General features: G+C 39.3%; 1 protein-coding gene across 1 annotated transcript in view; it reads left to right on the top strand.

Moving 5' to 3' along the window:
• The window catches only part of si:ch211-11p18.6 (uncharacterized), a gene marked incomplete at its 3' end in the record, with an annotated part of 61,782 nt that overhangs the window by 24,416 nt on the left and 13,218 nt on the right, over window positions 1-24,148 (top strand). The window contains exons 18-46 of the mRNA XM_063192756.1: window positions 202-375; window positions 552-725; window positions 942-1,115; window positions 2,385-2,558; window positions 2,744-2,917; window positions 3,094-3,267; window positions 3,486-3,659; window positions 3,835-3,845; window positions 3,915-4,008; window positions 4,230-4,403; window positions 5,648-5,821; window positions 6,016-6,189; window positions 7,643-7,816; window positions 8,035-8,208; window positions 8,379-8,552; window positions 10,807-10,980; window positions 11,177-11,278; window positions 11,629-11,700; window positions 11,920-12,093; window positions 12,663-12,836; window positions 14,699-14,872; window positions 15,071-15,244; window positions 15,420-15,593; window positions 16,158-16,331; window positions 16,551-16,724; window positions 18,556-18,729; window positions 18,925-19,098; window positions 19,668-19,841; window positions 22,031-22,204. Coding sequence (XP_063048826.1) covers window positions 202-375; window positions 552-725; window positions 942-1,115; window positions 2,385-2,558; window positions 2,744-2,917; window positions 3,094-3,267; window positions 3,486-3,659; window positions 3,835-3,845; window positions 3,915-4,008; window positions 4,230-4,403; window positions 5,648-5,821; window positions 6,016-6,189; window positions 7,643-7,816; window positions 8,035-8,208; window positions 8,379-8,552; window positions 10,807-10,980; window positions 11,177-11,278; window positions 11,629-11,700; window positions 11,920-12,093; window positions 12,663-12,836; window positions 14,699-14,872; window positions 15,071-15,244; window positions 15,420-15,593; window positions 16,158-16,331; window positions 16,551-16,724; window positions 18,556-18,729; window positions 18,925-19,098; window positions 19,668-19,841; window positions 22,031-22,204 — 4,629 coding nt within the window. The remainder of the gene's footprint in view (window positions 1-201; window positions 376-551; window positions 726-941; window positions 1,116-2,384; window positions 2,559-2,743; window positions 2,918-3,093; window positions 3,268-3,485; window positions 3,660-3,834; window positions 3,846-3,914; window positions 4,009-4,229; window positions 4,404-5,647; window positions 5,822-6,015; window positions 6,190-7,642; window positions 7,817-8,034; window positions 8,209-8,378; window positions 8,553-10,806; window positions 10,981-11,176; window positions 11,279-11,628; window positions 11,701-11,919; window positions 12,094-12,662; window positions 12,837-14,698; window positions 14,873-15,070; window positions 15,245-15,419; window positions 15,594-16,157; window positions 16,332-16,550; window positions 16,725-18,555; window positions 18,730-18,924; window positions 19,099-19,667; window positions 19,842-22,030; window positions 22,205-24,148) is intronic.

A 24,148-nucleotide genomic window follows, 5' to 3' on the forward strand; every position in this document is an offset into this window, starting at 1 on the left:
GACTTAAGAAAGTCAAGTTAGTAATTAGAATTTATTATGCTTTTGTGTGTCACAAGATTTGTTGTTTACGTGTAGGTTTATTTATGATGTACTGACAGATTCCAAATGATGGTCCATTCCCTTCAGCCCTGCTTCCTGACATTAAGCATAAGCAACATAATAATGAGTAACATCAGGTAATAGACCTTTTCATCTCCCCAGCTTGTCAGACTGTGGTGTAACAGGAGAAGGATATGCTGCTCTGGCATCAGCTCTCAAATCAAACCCTTCACACCTGGAGGAGCTGGACCTGAGAGGAAACGACCCTGGACACTCTGAAGTGAAATTACTAACTGATTTAGTAGAGGATCCTACCTATAAACTACAGATATTGAGGCAAGAACATTTTTCTGGATTTAACATTGATTAAGTAACATAAGAAGGGTTTATCGAAATGGTATTTAAAAAACGCCATTCATTTCATCATTCTAATTCCAAGACATATTATGAAGATCAATAAATGTGCTTCATAACCAAAAGACAATGTTGATCTTTTTTTACTTTCCTTCCAGGCTGTTGACTAGTGAAGCAGCAGATGCAGCCCTTGTGTATCTGACTTCAGTTCTGGGCGGAAACCCCTTAACCATGACAGAACTGGACCTAAGTGGGAAGATACCAGGAGACTCAGGAGTGAAGCAGCTCTGTCCTCTACTGGGAGACTCACTATGCAAATTAAAAAGAGTGAAGTTAGTAGTCTAATTTGTGACACCACTGGGTTTGATTTTTGTGGGTTTATTATTTGTGATCTCAGTACACTAAACTACATTAACACTTTTGTGATCATTTCTTCTATGAGACCATTAAATGTGACAGTCTATTCACTTCAGTCCTGCCTCTGACATTTAGCATAAGAAGTGTAATAAAGAACAACATTTATCACAACACCTTTTTCATCTCCCCAGCTTGTCAGACTGTGGTGTAACAGGAGAAGGATATGCTGCTCTGGCCGCAGCTCTCAAATCAAACCCCTCACACCTGGAGGAGCTGGACCTGAGAGGAAACGACCCTGGACACTCTGAAGTGAAATTACTCACTGATTTACTAGAGGATCCTGCCTATAAACTACAGAGATTGAGGCAAGAAAAACACATTTCCATGATATTATACTGTTCAATAAATCAATATCAAACCAGTCAGTTTCAAATCTAAAATTGGATCTCTACATAACAGTTTGATCATAGAAGGGATGGTGGTGGCTAATAACTCTTATTGCCATAGAAAAACAAGCTGTAGCTACAAGAATTAGCTACAAGTTCCTTGCCAATGGCACCATGCTGATATTGAACTTGCAAGTCTGTTAGACCTGGGATTCTTAACCATAGGGCCGCAGCCCAAAGCTGGGCCATGCTCAGAAACTTGGGGGCCGCGGAAAAGTTTCAACCTCGCACTGGAGGGCCGCGGAGGTCCGTGCAACTGTATGCACACTGTTTGCGTGTGTCTTTTTACTCTAGCACAGTTCTGCTGCTTAAATGACCACGCAAAGACAACACGGCAATACACTAAGCAGTAGGCTACACAAATAGAAAATGAGAAATTACCAACCGGTGTGGTGTAATTTGCCTCACGTTTAGTTGCAAAATAAGCGATTGATTCTGTTTACTGATTCTTTTTGCTGACAAAGCAAAACCGTTATCCTTGTGTCCCCCAAAACTCATTTATTTAAAGACTTTTGCCTGATCTTAGGCAACAAAGCTTGTTTTTGACACCCTGCCATAAGGGTGAGGAGTTTCTGTCCTCGCGTCGCATCTGCACATCACTAAGTAAAAGCATCTTCAATCAGCAGATCCATCACAAATCGCAACCAGAGCTGTCACAAATGTCAGCGAGGCATTAAAATGTATGAATGGCTGTGGCCTGATGCACTGTGAATGAATTGTTTATCATTGAATAAAGAGTGAGCTCAATTAATACAATCTTTCCATTACAAAATTGCATTACTAGGCCTAAGCTTACTGGATTAATAGCCTGCTATTTTTTTAAAAACAGGATTTAATAATTTTTCACACACACAATGAAGAATTTAAAAAAATAAAAATAAAAAAATATATATTTATTGTCATTATTATTATTATTATTATTATCATTATTAGGTATTATTCATAAAGAATATATATGGGCATGGGAAATATTAGATAGTTCCTGGGCTATTCTGCACCGAAACACATGGGCCTCAACGTCAAAAAGGTTAAGAATCCCTGTGTTAGACAGAAATACAAATGTTAGACAGAATTACAGACATGCCACAGTTGCTGCACTCAATTAAAGTCAATGGAGCACTGTATGGTGTGAAGACAACCAATGTAATATCATCATCTTTTTTCTCTTTTCTATTTATGTTTTTGTAGGCTGTTGAGTAGTGATGCAGCGGATGAAGCCCTACTGTATCTGACTTCAGTTCTGGGTGGAAACCCCTTAACCCTGACAGAGCTGGATCTGAGAGGGAAGATATCTGGAGACTCAGGAGTGAAGCAGNTCTGTGCTCTACTGGAAGATTCACACTGCAGACTTAAGAAAGTCAAGTTAGTAATTAGTATTTATTATGCTTTTGTGTGTCACAAGACTTGATGTTTACTTGTAGGTTTATTTATGATGTACTGACAGATTCCAAATTGTGGTCCATTCACTTCAGCCCTGCTTCCTGACATGAAGCATAAGCAACATAATAATGAGTAACATCAGGTAATAGACATTTTCATCTCCCCAGCTTGTCAGACTGTGGTGTAACAGGAGAAGGATATGCTGCTCTGGCATCAGCTCTCAAATCAAACCCTTCACACCTGGAGGAGCTGGACCTGAGAGGAAACGACCCTGGACACTCTGAAGTGAAATTACTCACTGATTTACTAAAGGATCCTGCCTATAAACTACATAAATTGAGGCAAGAACATTATTCTGGATTTAACATTGATCAAGTAACATAAGAAGGGTTTATTGAAATGGTGTTAAAGAGACACCATTCATTTCATCATTCTAATTCCAAGACATAATATGAAGATCAATAAATGTGCTTCATATCCAAAAGACAATGTTTATCTTTTTTTAATTTCCTTCCAGGCTGTTGACTAGTGAAGCAGCAGATGCAGCCCTTGTGTATCTGACTTCAGTTCTGGGCGGAAACCCCTTAACCATGACAGAACTGGACCTAAGTGGGAAGATACCAGGAGACTCAGGAGTGAAGCAGATCTGTCCTCTACTGGAAGATTCACAATGCAAATTTAAGAAAGTGAAGTTAGTAGTCTAATTTGTGACACCACAGGGTTTGACTGAGTGGGTTTATTATTTGTGATGTCGGTACACTAAACTACATTAAGACTTTTGTGGTAATTTCTTCTATCAGATCATTAAATATAACAGTGGCCAATTCACTTCAGTCCTGCATCTGACATTTAGCAGAAGAAGTGTAATAATGAACAACATCTAGCAAAACACCTTTTTCATCTCCCCAGCTTGTCAGACTGTGGTGTAACAGGAGAAGGATATGCTGCTCTGGCATCAGCTCTCAAATCAAACCCTTCACACCTGGAGGAGCTGGACCTGAGAGGAAACGACCCTGGACACCCTGAAGTGAAATTACTCACTGATATACGAGAGGATTCTGCGTATAAACTACAGAGATTGAGGCAAGAGAATTATTCTGGATTTAACATTGATTAAGTAACATAAGAAGGGTTTATTGAAATGGTATTAAAAAAAATGCCAATAATTTCATCATTCTTATTCCAAGACATATTATGAAGATCAATAAATGTGCTTCATAACCAAAAGACAATGTTGATCTTTTTACATTCCTTCCAGGCTGTTGAGTAGTAATGCAGCAGATACAGGCCTTGTGTATCTGACTTCAGTTCTGGGTGGAAACCCCTTAACCCTGACAGAGCTGGACCTAAGAGGGAAGATAACAGGAGACTCAGGAGTGAAGCAGTTCTGTACTCTACTGGAGGATTCACACTGCAGATTTAAGAAAGTCAAGTTAGTAATTAATATCTTTATTTCTTTCATTTATTTATTTCATTTATTTGTTCAATACGTGTGTCAGAAGACTTGATGTTTAGGAGTATGGTTATTTATGATGTACTGACAGATTCCAAATTATGGCCATTCACTTCAGCCCTTCTTCCTGACTCCTGACATTAAGCATAAGTAACATAAAAATGAGTAACATCAGGTAATAGACATTTTCATCTCCCCAGCTTGTCAGACTGCGGTGTAACAGGAGAAGGATATGCTGCTCTGGCCACAGCTCTCAAATCAAACCCCTCACACCTGGAGGAGCTGGACCTGAGAGGAAACAACCCTGAACACCCTGAAGTGAAGTTACTCACTGTTTTGCTAAAGGACCCTGCCTATAAACTACAGGGATTGAGGCAAGAAAAACACATTTCCATGATATTATACTGTTCAATAAATCAATATCAAACCAGTCAGTTTCAAATCTAAAATTGGATCTCTACATAACAGTTTGATCATAGAAGGGATGGTGGTGGCTAATAACTCTTATTGCCATAGAAAAACAAGATATAGCTACAAAAATGAGCTACAAGTTCCTTGCCAATGGCACCATGCTGATATTGAACTCGCAAGTCTGTTAGACCAGGGATTCTTAACCATAGGGCCGCGGCCCAAAGCTGGCCGTGCTCAGAAACATGATGGCCGCGGAAAAGTTTCAACCTCCCACTGGAGGGCCGTGCAACTGTATGCACACTGTTTGCGTGTGTCTTTTTACTCTAGCACAGTTCTGCTGCTTAAATGACCACGCAAAGACAACACGGCAATACACTAAGCAGTAGGCTACACAAATAGAAAATGAGAAATTACCAACCGGTGTGGTGTAATTTGCCTCACGTTTAGTTGCAAAATAAGCGATTGGAACGTTACTCAAAATGATTCTGTTTACTGACAAAGCAAAACCGTTATCCTTGTGTCCCCCAAAACTCATTTATTTAAAGACTTTTGCCTGATCTTAGGCAACAAAGCTTGTTTTTTTTCATAAGGGTGAGGAGTTTCTGTCCTCGCGTCGCATCTGCACATCACTAAGTAAAAGCATCTTCAATCAGCAGATCCATCACAAATCGCAACCAGAGCTGTCACAAATGTCAGCGAGGCATTCAAATGTATGAATGGCTCTGGCCTGATGCACTGTGAGTGAATTGTTTATCATTGAATAAAGAGTGAGCTCAATTAATAGTCTTTCCATTACAAAATGCATTAATAGGCCTAAGCTTACTACATTAATAGCCTGCTATTTTTTTAAAAACAGGATTTAATAATTTTTCACACACACAAAGAAGATTTTTTTAAAAAAAATAAAAAATATATATATTTATTATTATTATTATTATTATTATTATTATCATTATTAGGTATTATAATGTGTATGGGCATGGGCAACTTTAGATGGGTCCCGGGCCACTCTGCACCAAAAAAATGGGCCCCTCAATGTCAAAAAGGTTAAGAATCCCTGTGTTAGAGTTACCAATGTTAGACAAAATTACAGACATGCAATAGTTGCTGAGCTCAATTAAAGTGAATGGAGCACTGTATAGTGTACTATAAGACAACCAATGTAATATCATCATCTTTTTTCTATTTTCTTTTTATGTTTTTGCAGGCTGTTGAGTAGTGATGCAGCAGATGAAGCCCTTGTGTATCTGACTTCAGTTCTGGGTGGAAACCCCTTACTCCTGACAGAGCTGGACCTGAGAGGGAAGATACCAGGAGACTCAGGAGTGAAGCAGTTCTGTCCTCTACTGGAGGATTCACACTGCAAATTTAAGAAAGTCAAGTTAGTAATTAGTATTTATTATGTTCTTGTTCAATATGTGTGTCACAAGACTTGGTGTTTACGTGTAGTTTTATTTATGATGTACTGGCAGATTCCAAATTATGGTCCATTCACTTCAGCCCTGCTTCCTGACATTAGGCATAAGCAACATAATAATGAGTAACATCAGGTAATATACCTTTTCATCTTTCCAGCTTGTCAGACTGTGGTGTAACAGGAGAAGGATATGCTGCTCTGGCTGCAGCTCTCAAATCAAACCCTTCACACCTGGAGGAGCTGGACCTGAGAGGAAACAACCCTGGACGCTCTGAAGTGAAATTACTCACTGATTTACTACAGGATCCTGCCTGTCAATTCCAGAAATTGAGGCAAGAACATTTTTCTGGATTTAACATTGATTAACCCTTAAGCGACCGACTGGGGTCATTTATGACCCTGGGCACATATTTTCATACATCATTTCTGCAATTTTCATCAGAAAAACTTGTCTTTCTATGATTATTGTGCATGTGGAGAATGATTTGTGAGAATTGGACCATCTATATGGGATTTATAATCAAAACACCTCTGGGGTCATTTATGACCCCGAGAGGATCCATGAGATACTCAACATTATAATGTCCATTGTTGTTGTAATTTTCAAACTCTGTTTTTTGTATTTTGTGTCTTGGGGCAGGCCATGGTCAGCAGACCTAAAATATTCATAATATAAACATTTATAGTATTAAAATATGATATATTATATAAATAAATAGGGCACCCCTGCGATAGCCAACAAAGCATATTGTGAGAGCACCCAGGTAGCATTTACTCTGTTATTGCTCCATATTTGTTGATATAATGGCACAGTGGTCCTCTAGACACATGATAAGAATATGAAATGGAAGTCATCCTGATGAACAAAGAGGGAGGAAACAAGTCATCAGTGTAGAAATCAATGGCGTTTTTAGAATTTTCCTTATTTTATGGCTATACAAAGGCTGAAACATCAGTTGAATAATTTCTTTGCTCTAATAAATGTGGAAGACACCTTTTCACAGCTACAATGTCAAAACAAAAGTTTCAGAGAAATTTTGAGTGTGCATAAGGTTATATGTTTGAGACATGGTTTTGTCTATGTAAATTACCATATTCTCTGATCTTGTAATTTCATGAACCCAGAAATGTTGCGTACCCTAAAGTTTTATTGCAGAAATATAATCTATGGGCCTAATGGATATAATTTAGCTTGGTTTCCCAAAGTTTTACTTTGAGCAATTTGCATAATTAACATAAATATACTTTATTATTATGGTAAGACTGCTACAAGTGAATAGGCTAAAAAATGTAAATGATAGATATCACCATGAAACTTTCTCAGTTGATTACTGATGACGAGAGAAGAAAAAAATGTATTGGATGTTTTTTGTATTTTGATGTTTACATATGCAAATGAGGGCATACATCATAATTAGCATATACGTATGTAAGTTTGACACATTTTTAGCAAAACAATAAAATGTTCAAATTCAGATTTTTTTGCTTTAGATGAGGGACAAGTATGTGCAAGATGTAAATAAATTTGAATGAACCCTAAAAAAAATATTTATATAGTGGTAATTCTATATAAACTCCTTGGGTCATAAATGACCCCGCTCGGTCAGATTAGTCGCAAAAACAGGCCGGTCGCTTGAGGTTTAAGTAACATAAGAAGGGTTTATTGAAATTGTATTAAAAAAACGCCATTCATTTCATCATTCTAATTCCAAGACATATTATGAAGATCAATAAATGTGCTTCATAACCAAAAGACAATGTTTATCTTTTTTACTTTCCTTCCAGGCTGTTGACTAGCGAAGCAGCAGATGCAGCCCTTGTGTATCTGACTTCAGTTCTGGGCGGAAACCCCTTAACCCTGACAGAACTGGACCTAAGTGGGAAGATATCAGGAGACTCAGGAGTGAAGCAGCTCTGTCCTCTACTGGGAGACTCACTATGCAAATTAAAAAGAGTGAAGTTAGTAGTCTAATTTGTGACACCACTGGGTTTGATTTTTGTGGGTTTATTATTTGTGATGTCAGTACACTAAACTACATTAACACTTTTGTGATCATTTCTTCTATGAGATCATTAAATATGACAGTTGTCTATTCATTCAGTCCTGCCTCTGACATTTAGCATAAGAAGTGTAATAAAGAACAACATCTAGCAAAACACCTTTTTCATATCCCCAGCTTGTCAGACTGTGGTGTAACAGGAGAAGGATATGCTTCTCTGGCATCAGCTCTCAAATCAATCCCCTCACACCTGGAGGAGCTGGACCTGAGAGGAAACGACCCTGGACACTCTGAAGTGAAATTACTCACTGATTTACTAGAGGATCCTGCCTATAAACTACAGAGACTGAGGCAAGAGAATTATTCTGGATTTAACATTGATTAAGTAACATAAGAAGGGTTTATTGAAATGGTATTAAAAAAACGCCATTCATTTCATCATTCTAATTCCAAGATATATTATGAAGATCAATGTGCTTCATAACCAAAATACAATGTTGATCTTTTTACTTTCCTTCCAGGCTGTTGACTAGTGAAGCAGCAGATGCAGCCCTTGTGTATCTGACTTCAGTTCTGGGTGGAAACCCCTTAACCCTGACAGAACTGGACCTAAGTGGGAAGATACCAGGAGACTCAGGAGTGAAGCAGCTCTGTCCTCTACTGGAAGATTCACACTGCAGACTTAAGAAAGTCAAGTTAGTAATTAATATCTTTATTTATTTAATTTATTTATTTAAGTTATTTGTTCAATACGTGTCACAAGACTTGATGTAGGAGTAGGTTTATTTATGATGTACTGACAGAATCCAAATTATGGCCATTTACTTCAGCCCTTCTTCCTGAATCCTGACATGAAGCATAAGCAACATAATAATGAGTAACATCAGGTAATAGACCTTTGTCATCTCCTCAGCTTGTCAGACTGTTGTGTAACAGGAGAAGGATATGCTGCTCTGGCATCAGCTCTCAAATCAAACCTTCACTCCTGGAGGAACTGGACTTGAGAGGAAACCACCCTGAACACTCTGAAGTGAAATTCCTCACTGATTTACTGGAGGATCCTGCCTATAAACTACAGGGATTGAGGCAAGAAAAACACATTTCCATGATATTATACTGTGTAATGAATCAATATCAAACCAGTCAGTTTTAAATCTAAAATTGGATTTCAGCATGGCATTTTGATCATAGAAGGATGATGGTGGCTAATAACTCTTATTGTCATAGAAAAACAAGATTTAGCTACAAAAAGCAGCTACAAGTTCCTTGCCAATGGCACCATGCTGATATTGAACTCGCAAGTCTGTTAGACCAGGGATTCTTAACCATAGGGCCGCGGCCCAAAGCTGGCCGTGCTCAGAAACTTGAGGGACGCAGAAAAGTTTCAACCTCGCACTGGAGGGCCGCGGAGGGTCGTGCAACTGTATGCACACTGTTTGCGTGTGTCTTTTTACTCTAGCACAGTTCTGCTGCTTAAATGACCACGCAAAGACAACACGGCAATACACTAAGCAGTAGGCTACACAAATAGAAAATGAGAAATTACCAACCGGTGTGGTGTAATTTGCCTCACGTTTAGTTGCAAAATAAGCGATTGAAACGTTACTCAAAATGATTCTTTTTGCTGACAAAGCAAAACCGTTATCCTTGTGTCCCCCAAAACTCATTTATTTAAAGACTTTTGCCTGATCTTAGGCAACAATGCTTGTTTTTGACACCCTGCCATAACGCTGAGGAGTTTCTGTTCTCGCGTCACATCTGCACATAACTAACTTAACCCTATCCAGACCGGGCTTTTTTGGCATACCTGGGACCGGGGGGGGGCTCTTTTGACCCCCCCCTCATAACTTAGGAACCGAATGGCGTATGACCACCAAACTTGGAGGGGATGATCTTCAGCCAAAGATCTATGAATGACATCAGTTTGGTGTCATTATTGGATATTATGACGTCATTATGACGTCATTTCCTGATTTTACTGCCCAAAATGTCACCTTAATGTATTTTCCATCTAACTTGGGTAATGCATATCAATTTTGGTTATTATGTGCATCAGACCACTTCAAATGTTCACAAGGGTGTCTGATGCTAATGAAAATGTAAAAAAATATGAAAAGTGATGATGATGAGACTTAGATCAGTGATTTTTGGGCAGGTGTACCCGTCAGAAAACCATGGCAACAACAAAAATGATAGACCTAATCTTTTGGTATCACATTGTAGCCAACTTCATTTCAGGAAAAGTCACAAAGTTTCGTAGTCATAGCTTTAGTCATTCAAGAGTTATACGACATCAAAGTTGGTGCGGGCACTTTTACACCCCCCCCCCCCCCCCCCCCCCCCCCCGCCCCCCGGTCTGGATAGGGTTAAAGCATCTTCAATCAGCAGATCCATCACAAATCGCAACTAGAGCTGTCACAAATGTCAGGAAGGCATTCAAATGTATGAATGGCTGTGGCCTGATGCACTGTGAGTGAATTGTTTATCATTGAATAAAGAGTGAGCTCAATGATTACAATCTTTGCATTACAAAATTGCATTACTAGGCCTAAGCTTACTGGATTAATAGCCTGCTATTTTTTTAAAAACAGGATTTAATAATTTTTCACACACACAATGAAGAATTAAAAAAAATAAAAATAGAAAAATATATATTTATTGTCATTATTATTATTATTGTTACTATTATTATTAGGTATTATTCATAAAGAATATGTGTGGGCATGGGAAATATTAGATAGGCTCCGGGCCACTCTTCACCGAAACAAATGGGCCTCAACGTCAAAAAGGTTAAGAATCCCTGAGTTAGACATAATTACAAATGTTAGACAGAATTACAGACATGCAAATATTGCTGAGCTCAATTAAAATGAATGGAACACTCTATGGTGTACAGACAACCAATGTAATATCATCATTTTTTCTCTCTTTTCTGTTTATGTTTTGTAGGCTGTTGAGTAGTGATGCAGCAGATGAAGCCCTTGTGTATCTGACTTCAGTTCTGGGTGGAAACCCCTTAACCCAGACAGTACTGGGCCTGAGAGGGAAGATACCAAGAGACTCAGGATTGAAGCAATTCTGTCCTCTACTGGAAGATTCTCACTGCAGACTTACGAAAGTCAAGTTAGTAATTAGTATTTATTATGTTTTTGTTCAGTATGTGTGTCTCAAGACTTGGTGTTTACGTGTAGTTTTATTTATGATGTACTGGCAGATTCCAAATGATGGTCCATTCACTTCAGCCCTGCTTCCTGACATTAAGCATTTAAGCAACATAATAATGAGTAACATCAGGTAATATACCTTTTCATCTTTCCAGCTTGTCAGACTGTGGTGTAACAGGAGAAGGATATGCTGCTCTGGCATCAGCTCTCAAATCAAACCCTTCACACCTGGAGGAGCTGGACCTGAGAGGAAACAACCCTGAACACTCTGAAGTGAAATTACTCACTGATTTATTAGAGGATTCTACCTATAAGCTACAGAGATTGAGGCAAGAACATTATTTTGGACACAACATTGATTAAGTAACATAAGAAGGGTTTATTGAAATGGTGTTAAAGAGACACCATTCATTTCATCATTCTAATTCCAAGACATAATATGAAGATCAATAAATGTGCTTCATATCCAAAAGACAATGTTTATCTTTTTTTAATTTCCTTCCAGGCTGTTGACTAGTGAAGCAGCAGATGCAGCCCTTGTGTATCTGACTTCAGTTCTGGGCGGAAACCCCTTAACCATGACAGAACTGGACCTAAGTGGGAAGATACCAGGAGACTCAGGAGTGAAGCAGCTCTGTCCTCTACTGGGAGACTCACTATGCAAATTAAAAAGAGTGAAGTTAGTAGTCTAATTTGTGACACCACTGGGTTTGATTTTTGTGGGTTTATTATTTGTGATGTCAGTACACTAAACTACATTAAGACTTTTGTGGTAATTTCTTCTATCAGGCCATTAAATATGACATTGGCCATTTCACTTCAGTCCTGCCGCTGACATTTAGCAGAAGAAGTGTAATAAAGAACAACCTCTAGCAAAACACCTTTTTCATCTCCCCAGCTTGTCAGACTGTGGTGTAACAGGAGAAGGATATGCTGCTCTGGCTGCAGCTCTCAAATCAAACCCTTCACACCTGGAGGAGCTGGACCTGAGAGGAAACGACCCTGGACACTCTGAAGTTAAATTACTCACTGATTTACTACAGGATCCTGCCTATAAACTACAGAGATTGAGGCAAGAGAATTATTCTGGATTTAACATTGATTAAGTAACATAAGAAGGGTTTATTGAAATTGTATTAAAAAACGCCATTCATTTAATCATTCTAATTCCAAGACATATTATGAAGATCAATAAATGTGCTTCATAACCAAAAGACAATGTTTATCTTTTTTACTTTCCTTCCAGGCTGTTGACTAGTGAAGCAGCAGATGCAGCCCTTGTGTATCTGACTTCAGTTCTGGGCGGAAACCCCTTACTCCTGACAGAGCTGGACCTGAGAGGGAAGCCAACAGGAGACTCAGGAGTGAAGCAGCTCTGTCCTCTACTGAAAGATTCACTATGCAAATTTAAGAAAATTAAGTTAGTAATTAATATCTTTATTTTTTTCATTTATTTATTTCACTTATTTGTTCAATACGTGTGTCAGAAGACTTGATGTTTAGGAGTAGGGTTATTTATGATGTACTGACAGATTCCAAATTATGGCCATTCACTTCAGCCCTTCTTCCTGACTCCTGGCATGAAGCATAAGCAACATGATAATGAGTAACATCAGGTAATAGACCTTTTCATCTCCCCAGCTTGTCAGATTGTGGTGTAACAGGAGAAGGATATGCTGCCCTGGCCACAGCTCTCAAATCAAACCCTTCACACCTGGAGGAGCTGGACCTGAGAGGAAACGACCCTGGACACTCTGAAGTGAAATTACTCACTGTTTTGCTAAAGGACCCTGCCTATAAACTACAGGGATTGAGGCAAGAAAAACACATTTCCATGATGTTATACGGATTAATAAATCAATATCAAACAAGTCAGTTTTAAATCTAAAACTGGATTTCAGCATAACATTTTGATCATAGAAGGATGATGGTGGCTAATAACTCTTATTGTCATAGAAAAACAAGATATAGCTACAAAAAGCAGCTACAAGTTCCTTGCCAATGGCACCATGCTGATATTGAACTCGCAAGTCTGTTAGACCAGGGATTCTTAACCATAGGGCCGCGGCCCAAAGCTGGCCGTGCTCAGAAACATGATGGCCGCGGAAAAGTTTCAACCTCCCACTGGAGGGCCGTGCAACTGTATGCACACTGTTTGCGTGTGTCTTTTTACTCTAGCACAGTTCTGCTGCTTAAATGACCACGCAAAGACAACACGGCAATACACTAAGCAGTAGGCTACACAAATAGAAAATGAGAAATTACCAACCGGTGTGGTGTAATTTGCCTCACGTTTAGTTGCAAAATAAGCGATTGGAACGTTACTCAAAATGATTCTGTTTACTGACAAAACAAAACCGTTATCCATGTGTCCCCCAAAACTCATTTTTTTAAAAGATTTTTGAATGATATTAGGCAACGAAGCTTGTTTTTGACACCCTGCCATAAGGCTGAGGAGTTTCTGTTCTCGCGTCACATCTGCACATAACTAAATTAACCCTATCCAGACCGGGCTTTTTTGGCATTCCTGGGACCGGGGGGGGCTCTTTTGACCCCCCCCCCCCCCCCCCCCCCCCCCCCCCCCCCCCCCCCCCCCCCCCCCCCTCATAACTTAGGAACCGAATGGCGTATGACCACCAAACTTGGAGGGGATGATCTTCAGCCAAAGATCTATGAATGACATCAGTTTGGTGTCATTATTGGATATTGTGACGTCATTATGACGTCATTTTCTGATTTTATTGCCCAAAATGTCACCTTAAAATGTATTTTCCATCTAACTTGGGTAATGCATATCAATTTTTGGTTATTATGTGCATCAGACCACTTCAAATGTTTACAAGGGTGTCTGATGCTAATGAAAATGTAAAAAAATATGAAAAAGTGATGATGATGAGACTTAGATCAGTGATTTTTGGGCAGGTGTACCCGTCAGAAAACCGCAACAACAAAAATGATAGACCTAATCTTTTGGTATCACATAAGTCACAAAGTTTTGTAGTCATCGCTTTAGTCATTCAAGAGTTATACGACATCAAAGTTGGTGCGGGCACATTTACACACACACACGGCTCCCCCCCCCCCCCCCCCCCCCGGTCTGGATAGGGTAAAAGCATTTTGAATCAGCAGATTCATCACAAATCGCAAACAGAGCGGTCACAAATGTCAGAGAGGCATTCAAATGTGTGAATGACTCTGGCCTGATGCACTGTGAGTGGATTGTGTATCATTGAATAAAGAGTGAGCTCAATTAATACAATCTTTCCATTACAAAATTGCATTACTAGGCCTAAGCTTACTGGATTAATAGCCTGCTATTTTTTAAAACAGGATTTAATTCATTTTCACACACACAATGAAGAATTTAAAAAAAAAAAATATATATATATATTTATTGTCATTATTATTATTATTGTTACTATTATTATTAGGTATTATTCATAAATAATATGTATGGGCATGGGCAATATTAGATAGGTCCTGGGCTATTCTGCACCAAAACACATGGGCCTCAACGTCAAAAAGGTTAAGAATCCCTGTGTTAGACAGAAATACAAATGTTAGACAGAATTGCAGACATGCAATTGTTGCTGAACTCAATTAAAGTGAATGGAGCACTGTATGGTGTAAAGACAACCAATGTAATATCATCATTTTTTCTGTTTATGTTTTTGTAGGCTGTTGAGTAGTGAAGCAGCAGATGAAGCCCTTCTGTATCTGACTTCAGTTCTGGGTGGAAACCCCTTAACCCTGACAGAGCTGGACCCGAGAGGGAAGATAACAGGAGACTCAGAAGTGAACCATATCTGTGCTTTACTGCAGGATTCACACTGCAGACTTAAGAAAGTCAAGTTAGTAATTAGTATTTATTATGTTTTTGTTCAATATGTGTGTCACAAGACTTGGTGTTTACGTGTAGGTTTATTTATGATGTACTGACAGATTCCAAATGATGGTCCATTCACTTCAGCCCTGCTTCCTGACATTAAGCATAAGCAACATGATAATAATGAACAACATCAAGTAATAGACCTTTTTCATCTCCCCAGCTTGTCAGACTGTGGTGTAACAGGAGAAGGATATGCTGCTCTGGCATCAGCTCTCAAATCAAACCCTTCACACCTGGAGGAGCTGGACCTGAGAGGAAACGACCCTGTACACTCTGAAGTTAAATTACTCACTGATTTACTACAGGATCCTGTCTATAAACTACAGAGATTAAGGCAGGAACATTATTCTGGATTTAACATTGATTAAGTAACATAAGAAGGTTTTATTGAAATGGTATTAAAAAAACGCCATTCATTTCATCATTCTAATTCCAAGACATACTATGAAGATCAATAAATGTGCTTCATAACCAAAAGGCAATGTTTATCTTTTTTACTTTCCTTCCAGGCTGTTGACTAGTGAAGCAGCAGATGCAGCCCTTGTGTATCTGACTGCAGTTCTGGGCGGTAACCCCTTAACCCTGACAGAGCTGGACCTAAGTGGGAAGATACCAGGAGACTCAGGAGTGAAGCAGCTCTGTCCTCTACTGGGAGACTCACTATGCAAATTAAAAAGAGTGAAGTTAGTGGTCTAATTTGTGACACCACTGGGTTTGATTTTTTTGGGTTTATTATTTGTGATGTCAGTACACTAAACTACATTAAGACATTTGTGGTCATTTCTCCTATCAGACCATTGAGTGTAACAGTGTCCAATTCACTTCAGTCCTGCCTCTGACATTTAGCAGAAGAAGTGTAATAAAGAACAAAATTAATCAAAACAGCCTTTTTCATCTCCCCAGCTTTTCAGACTGTGGTGTAACAGGAGAAGGATATGCTGCTCTGGCTGCAGCTCTCAAATCAAACCCTTCACACCTGGAGGAGCTGGACCTGAGAGGAAACGACCCTGGAGACTCTGAAGTGAAATTACTAACTGATTTACTGGAGGATCCTGCCTACAAACTACAGAGATTGAGGCAAGAATATTTTTCTGGACTTAACATACATAAAGTAACATGAGAAGAATTCATTAAAATGGTATTTAAAAAATGCCAATAATTTCATCATTCTTATTCCAAGACATATTATGAAGATCAATGTGCTTCATAACCAAAATACAATGTTGATCTTTTTACTTTCCTTCCAGGCTGTTGAGTAGTGATGCAGCAGATGCAGCCCTTGTGTACCTGACTTCAGTTCTGGGTGGAAACCCCTTAACCCTGACAGAACTGGACCTGAGTAGGAAGATACCAAGAGACTCAGGAGTGAAGCAGTTCTGTCCTCTACTGGAAGATTCTCACTGCAGATTTAAGGAAGTCAAGTTAGTAATTAATATCTTTATTTATTTAATTAATTTATTTAATTTATTTGTTCAATACGTGTGTCAAAAGACTTGATGTAGGAATAGGTTTATTTATGATGTACTGACAGATTCCAAATTATGGCCATTTACTTAAGCCCTTCTTCCTGAATCCTGACATGAAGCATAAGCAACATGATAATGAGTAACATCAGGTAATAGACCTTTTCATCTCCCCAGCTTGTCAGACTGTTGTGTAACAGGAGAAGGATATGCTGCTCTGGCCACAGCTCTCAAATCAATCCCCTCACTCCTGGAGGAACTGGACTTGAGAGGAAACAACCCTGAACACTCTGAAGTGAAATTCCTCACTGATTTACTGGAGGATCCTGCCTATAAACTACAGGGATTGAGGCAAGAAAAACACATTTCCATGATATTATACTGTGTAATGAATCAATATCAAACCACTCAGTTTTAAATCTAAAATTGGATTTCAGCATGGCATTTTGATCATAGAAGGAATGATGTTGGCTAAGAACTCTTATTGTCATAGAAAAACAAGATTTAGCTACAAAAATGAGCTACAAGTTCCTTGCCAATGGCACCGTGCTGATATTGAACTCGCAAGTCTGTTAGACCTGGGATTCTTAACCATAGGGCCGCGGCCCAAAGCTAGGCCGTGCTCAGAAACTTGAGGGACGCAGAAAAGTTTCAACCTCGCACTGGAGGGCCGCGGAGGGTCGTGCAACTGTATGCACACTGTTTGCGTGTGTCTTTTTACTCTAGCACAGTTCTGCTGCTTAAATGACCACGCAAAGACAACACGGCAATACACTAAGCAGTAGGCTACACAAATAGAAAATGAGAAATTACCAACCGGTGTGGTGTAATTTGCCTCACGTTTAGTTGCAAAATAAGCGATTGGAACGTTACTCAAAATGATTCTGTTTACTGACAAAACAAAACCGTTATCCATGTGTCCCCCAAAACTCATTTTTTTTAAAGAATTTTGAATGATATTAGGAAACAATGCTTGTTTTTGACACCCTGCCATAACGCTGAGGAGTTTCTGTTCTCGCGTCACATCTGCACATAACTAAATTAACCCTATCCAGACCGGGCTTTTTTGGCATACCTGGGGCCGGGGGGGGGGCTTTTTTCCCCCCCCCCCCCCCCCCCCTCATAACTTAGGAACCGAATGGCGTATGACCACCAAACTTGGAGGGGATGATCTTCAGCCAAAGATCTATGAATGACATCAGTTTGGTGTCATTATTGGATATTATGACGTCATTATGACGTCATTTCCTGATTTTATGTATTTTCCATCTAACTTGGGTAATGCATATCAATTTTGGTTATTATGTGCATCAGACCACTTCAAATGTTTACAAGAGTGTCTGATGCTAATGAAAATGTAAAAAAATATGAAAAGTGATGATGATGAGACTTAGATCAGTGATTTTTGGTCAGGTGTACCCGTCAGAAAACCATGGCAACAACAAAAATGATAGACCTAATCTTTTGGTATCACATAAGTCACAAAGTTTCGTAGTCATAGCTTTAGTCATTCAAGAGTTATACGACATCAAAGTTGGTGCGGGCACATTTACACACACACGGCTCCCCCCCCCCCCCCCCCCGGTCTGGATAGGGTTAAAGCATCTTCAATCAGCAGATCCATCACAAATCGCAACTAGAGCTGTCACAAATGTCAGCAAGGCATTCAAATGTATGAATGACTGTGGCCTGATGCACTGTGAATGAATTGTTTATCATTGAATAAAGAGTGAGCTCAATTAATACAATCTTTCCATTACAAAATTGCATTACTAGGCCTAAGCTTACTGGATTAATAGCCTGCTATTTTTTTTTAAAACAGGATTTGATTCATTTTCACACACAATGAAGAATTAAAAAAAATAAAAATAAAAAATATATATTTATTGTCATTATTATTATTATTGTTACTATTATTATTAGGTATTATTCATAAATAATATGTATGGGCATGGGCAATATTAGATAGGTCCTGGGCTATTCTGCACCAAAACACATGGGCCTCAACGTCAAAAAGGTTAAGAATCCCTGTGTTAGACAGAAATACAAATGTTAGACAGAATTGCAGACATGCAATTGTTGCTGAACTCAATTTAAGCGAATGGAGCACTCTAGGCTGTAAAGACAACCAATTTAATGAGTATCATAATCTTTTTATCTCTTTTCTTGTCATGTTTTGTAGGCTGTTGGCTAGTGATGCAGCAGATGAAGCCCTTGTGTATCTGACTTCAGATCTGGGTGGAAACCCCTTACTGCTGACAGAGCTGGACCTGAGAGGGAAGATACCAGGAAACTCAGGAGTGAAGCAGATCTGTGCTCTACTGCAGGATTCACACTGCAAATTTAAGAAAGTCAAGTTAGTAATTAGTATTTATTGTGGTTTTGTTCAATATGTGTGTCACAAGACTTGATGTTTATGTGTAGGTTTATTTATGATGTACTGACAGATTCCAAATTATGGTCCATTCACTTCAGCCCTGCTTCCTGACATTAGGCAGAAGCAACTTAATAATGAGTAACATCAGGTAATAGACCTTTTTCATCTCCCCAGCTTGTCAGACTGTGGTGTAACAGGAGAAGGATATGCTGCCCTAGCCGCAGCTCTCAAATCAAACCCTTCACATCTGGAGGAGCTGGACCTGAGAGGAAACGACCCTGGACACTCTGAAGTGAAATTACTGACTGATTTACTAGAGGATCCTGCCTATAAACTACAGAAATTGAGGCAAGAACATTATTCTGGATTTAACATTGATTACGTAACATAAGAAGGGTTAATTGAAATGGTGTTAAAAAACACCATTCATTTCATCATTCCAATTCCAAGACATATTATGAAGATCAATAAATGTGCTTCATAACCAAAAGACAATGTTTATCTTTTTTTACTTTCCTTCCAGGTTGTTGAGTAGTGATACAGCAGATGAAGCCCTTGTGTATCTGACTTCAGTTCTGGGTGGAAATCCCTTACTGCTGACAGAGCTGGACCTGAGAGGGAAGATACCAGGAGACTCAGGAGTGAAGCAGCTCTGCGCTACTGGGGGATTCACACTGCAAATTGAAGAAAGTCAGGTTAGTAATTAATATCTTTATTTATTTAATTTATTTATTTAATTTATTTGTTCAATACGTGTGTCAAAAGACTTGATGTTTAGGAGTAGGTTTATTTATGATGTACTGACAGATTCCAAATTATGGCCATTCACTTCAGCCCTTCTTCCTGACTCCTGACATGAAGCATAAGCAACATGATAATGAGTAACATCAGGTAATAGACCTTTGTCATCTCCTCAGCTTGTCAGACTGCTGTGTAACAGGAGAAGGATATGCTGCTCTGGCATCAGCTCTCAAATCAAACCCCTCACACCTGGAGGAGCTGGACCTGAGAGGAAACGACCCTGGACACTCTGAAGTGAAATTACTCACTGAGTTACTAGAGGATCCTGCCTGTAAACTAAAGAGATTGAGGCAAGAAAAACACATTTTCATGATATTATACTGTTTAATGAATCAATATCACGACAGTCATTTTTAAATCTAAAACTGGATTTCAGCATAACATTTTGATCATAGAAGGATGATGGTGGCTAATAACTCTTATTGTCATAGAAAAACAAGATTTAGCTAGAAAAATTAGCTACAAGTTCCTTGCCAATGGCACCATGCTGATATTGAACTCGCAAGTCTGTTAGACCAGGGATTCTTAACCATAGGGCCGCGGCCCAAAGCTGGGCCGTGCTCAGAGACTTGAGGGCCGCAGAAAAGTTTCAACCTCCCACTGGAGGGCCGCGGAGGGTCGTGCAACTGTATGCATACTGCATGCGTGTGTCTTTTTATTCTACCGCAGTTCTGCTGCTTAAATGACCACGCAAAGACAACACGGCAATACACTAAGCAGTAGGCTACACAAATAGAAAATGAGAAATTACCAACCGGTGTGGTGTAATTTGCCTCACGTTTAGTTGCAAAATAAGCGATTGAAACATTAGTCAGAATGATTCTTTTTGCTGACAAAGCAAAACCGTTATCCTTGTGTCCCCCAAAACTCATTTATTTAAAGACTTTTGCCTGATCTTAGGCAACAAAGCTTGTTTTTTTTCATAAGGGTGAGGAGTTTCTGTCCTCGCGTCGCATCTGCACATCACTAGGTAAAAGCGTCTTGAATCAGCAGATTCATCACAAATTGCAACCAGAGCTGTCACAAATGTCAGCGAGGCATTCAAATGTATGAATGGCTCTGGCCTGATGCACTGTGAGTGAATTGTTTATCATTGAATAAAGAGTGAGCTCAATTAATACAGTCTTTCCATTACAAAATGCATTAATAGGCCTAAGCTTACTACATTAATAGCCTGCTATTTTTTTAAAAACAGGATTTAATAATTTTTCACACACACAATGAAGAATTTAAAAAATATATATACATATATATATATATATATATATATATATATATATATATATATATATATATATATATATTAGGGGTGGTACTGTTCACAAAATTCACGGTTCGGTTCATATCACGGTGCCAAGGTCACGGTTTTCGGTTCTCTACGGTTCTTTTTTTTTAGTTCATGATAAATGGTGCACTGGCTAATAGAATCGGACTTATCACTAAATATCCTACATATGGTTTGTATAGGCTTATAATGTGAAAATGGTGTGATTTTAATTGTGTCATCCTCTGATTTGGTCTTATACGCTAATGTTTTAATCAGAGAGACTGGATAAGATACTCCTAGAATCTGTTCTAGATCTGTCTACAATATGTTTTACATATATTTCTGGGCAGTACATGAATTGCGGTTTGCGATGGATTGCACGGTTCGGTTCGGTATGTGTGTGAATTGTACGGTTTCGGTTTTCGGTGCGGTTTGTACCATCCCTAATATATATATATATATATATATATATTGTCATTATTATTATTATTATTATTGTTACTATTATTATTAGGTATTATTCATAAATAATATGTATGGGCATGGGCAATATTAGATAGGTCCTGGGCTATTCTGCACCGAAACACATGGGCCTCAACGTCAAAAAGGTTAAGAATCCCTGTGTTAGACAGAAATACAAATGTTAGACAGAATTACAGACATGCCACAGTTGCTGCACTCAATTAAAGTCAATGGAGCACTGTATGGTTTGTATAGGCATATGGTTTGTATAAACATATGGTTTGTTTAGGCTTATAATGTGAAAATGGTATGATTTTAATTGTGTCATTTAATTGGTCTTATGTGCTAATGTGTTAATCAAAGACAGTGACACTGGATAAGATACTCCTTTTACATATGTTCCTGGGCAGTATATGAATTGCGCTTTGCCACGGACTGCATGTCACGGTTCGGTATGATATGTGAATTGTACGGTTTCGATTTCGGTGCGGTTTGTACCATCCCTAATATATAATGTGTATGGGCATAGGCAACATTAGATGGGTCCCGGGCCACTCTGCACCGAAAAAACGGGCATCAACATCAAAAAGGTTAAGAATCCCTGTGTTAGAGTTACCAATGTTAGACAAAATTACAGACATGCAATAGTTGCTGAGCTCAATTAAAGTGAATGGAGCACTGTATAGTGTACTATAAGACAACCAATGTAATATCATCATCTTTTTCTCTTTTCTTGTTTATGTTTTGTAGGCTGTTGAGTAGTGATGCAGCAGATGCAGCCCTTGTGTACCTGACTTCAGTTCTGGGTGGAAACCCCTTAACCCTGACAGAACTGGACCTGAGTAGGAAGATACCAAGAGACTCAGGAGTGAAGCATCTCTGTCCTCTACTGGAGGATTCACACTGCAAATTTAAGAAAGTCAAGTTAGTAATTAGTATTTATTATGTTCTTGTTCAATATGTGTGTCACAAGACTTGGTGTTTATGTGTAGGTTTATTTACGATGTATTGTCAGATTCCAAATGATGGTCCATTCCCTTCAGCCCTGCTTCCTGACATTAGGCATAAGCAACATAATAATGAGTAACATCAGGTAATAGACCTTGTCATGCCCAGCTCTGCCGGTTAGTGATTGGGGCACTTCATTCCGCCAACCTGCAGGTGGAGATGTGCGTAACAGGAGCTGAACATCTCTTGAGGGCTGCTGATTGGGCGGCCTATAAAAGGCCTCCCATCAGCATGTTCTCTCTCTCTCTCTCTCTCTCATTCCCACAGGCACATTCGTTTGGCGACCGCCTGGTCATGCCGACGACGGCCGGGACTTGCACCCTCTTGGACAACACTCACTTACTGATACACTCCTCGGTTAATTCACATTACTGATGACTGATACACTTTGTAAATAAAGAACCTTTTGTGTAAAATGTACGAATCGGTGTGGTCTCCCTTAATGTTACAGCCACTAACGAGCCAGTGGTTGTGACATATGGGGGCTCGTCCGAGTTGGATTGGTTGGAGAGAGAGAGCCTAGCTTAAGTAGAGCTAGTTTTTGTTTGTTTTTTCAGTAGTTGAAGTTTTGGTTTGGTACAGTAGCCAGGTTGGTACTGACGGCCTGGATTGAGCAGAATGGAGGCTTTCGTGGAAGCACCATCTGAAAAATTGTTGTATGCCCTTAACAAGGAACAATTGTTGCAATTGGCAGAAAAGTATGGCATGGAATTGTCGTCAGCCATTAAAACTGGTAAGAAGGGGGCCTTGCGTGACTCCATTCACGAGTTTTTGTGTGAGCAGGACATTTTGCCTTCAGGAAAAGGTGGTGACTCTCGTGTGAAAGGTATGCCAGAGCAGTCAGAAAAGATGGGTGTACTTACTTTTGAGCAGGATAGGGAGAAAGAGCGTCTTTTTGAACTGGAAAAAATTAAATTGGAACGAGAATTGCAACAGCGAGCAGATGTGGAAAAAATCAAATTAGAACGAGAGTTGCAACAGCAAGCAGATATGGAGAGACTTAAATTTGAAAAAGAAATGGATTTGAAAAAAGGTGAAATGGACCTTACAGTACAGCTTGAGAAAATTAAAATTGAACAGGATCGTTTGAAACTAATGTCAGAAGGTAAGATTAGTGGAAATCTGTCCGGGTCTAGTATGGATAGCATGGTAAAGTATGTTCCAAAGTTTGACGAACGTGACCCAGACGTGTTTTTCTCACTGTTTGAACAAATGGCCTCTGATAAAAAGTGGAGTGAAGAGGATAGAACGGTGCTTTTGCAAACTGTACTAGTAGGACGCGCACGGGAGGCATATTTGGCATTAACACCTGTTGATAGGCACAAGTATGCTGAGGTGAAAAAAGCGGTCTTGAAATGTTATGAACTGAATCCAGAAGCTTACAGACAACGTTTCAGAAACTGGCGTAAACGTGATAATCAGACTCATGCTGAAGTGGCAAGAGAGTTGAGTACTTATTTTAACCGGTGGCTCACTTCTGAGTCTGTCTCAACTTACGAAACCTTGCGTGATTTGTTGATTTTGGAGCAGTTTAAGAACATTGTACCAGATCGAATTGCAACCTACATTAATGAGCAAAAGGCAAAGTCAGTGGAGGAAGCGGCCTCGCTTGCTGATACCTTTGTGTTGACTCATAAACGTATGCCTTACAGCAGTCCTCCACGGTATAATAGCCACCAGCGTTATGATCCTGCTCGTTCTCCTCCACAGCGTTCTCCTCCTCGTTATGGTCGTAGTTCAAATCGTACCAATTATGGCAATTCCAGTAATGTTCCTAAATTTGACAATGGAGGTAGCAAATCTCGCCCAAGCCCGACGGATAAATGTCATTACTGTTTGCAGGAGGGACATTGGAAAAAG

The sequence above is a fragment of the Engraulis encrasicolus genome, unplaced genomic scaffold (genome assembly GCF_034702125.1).
Source record: "Engraulis encrasicolus isolate BLACKSEA-1 unplaced genomic scaffold, IST_EnEncr_1.0 scaffold_224_np1212, whole genome shotgun sequence".
Lineage (NCBI taxonomy): Eukaryota > Metazoa > Chordata > Actinopteri > Clupeiformes > Engraulidae > Engraulis > Engraulis encrasicolus.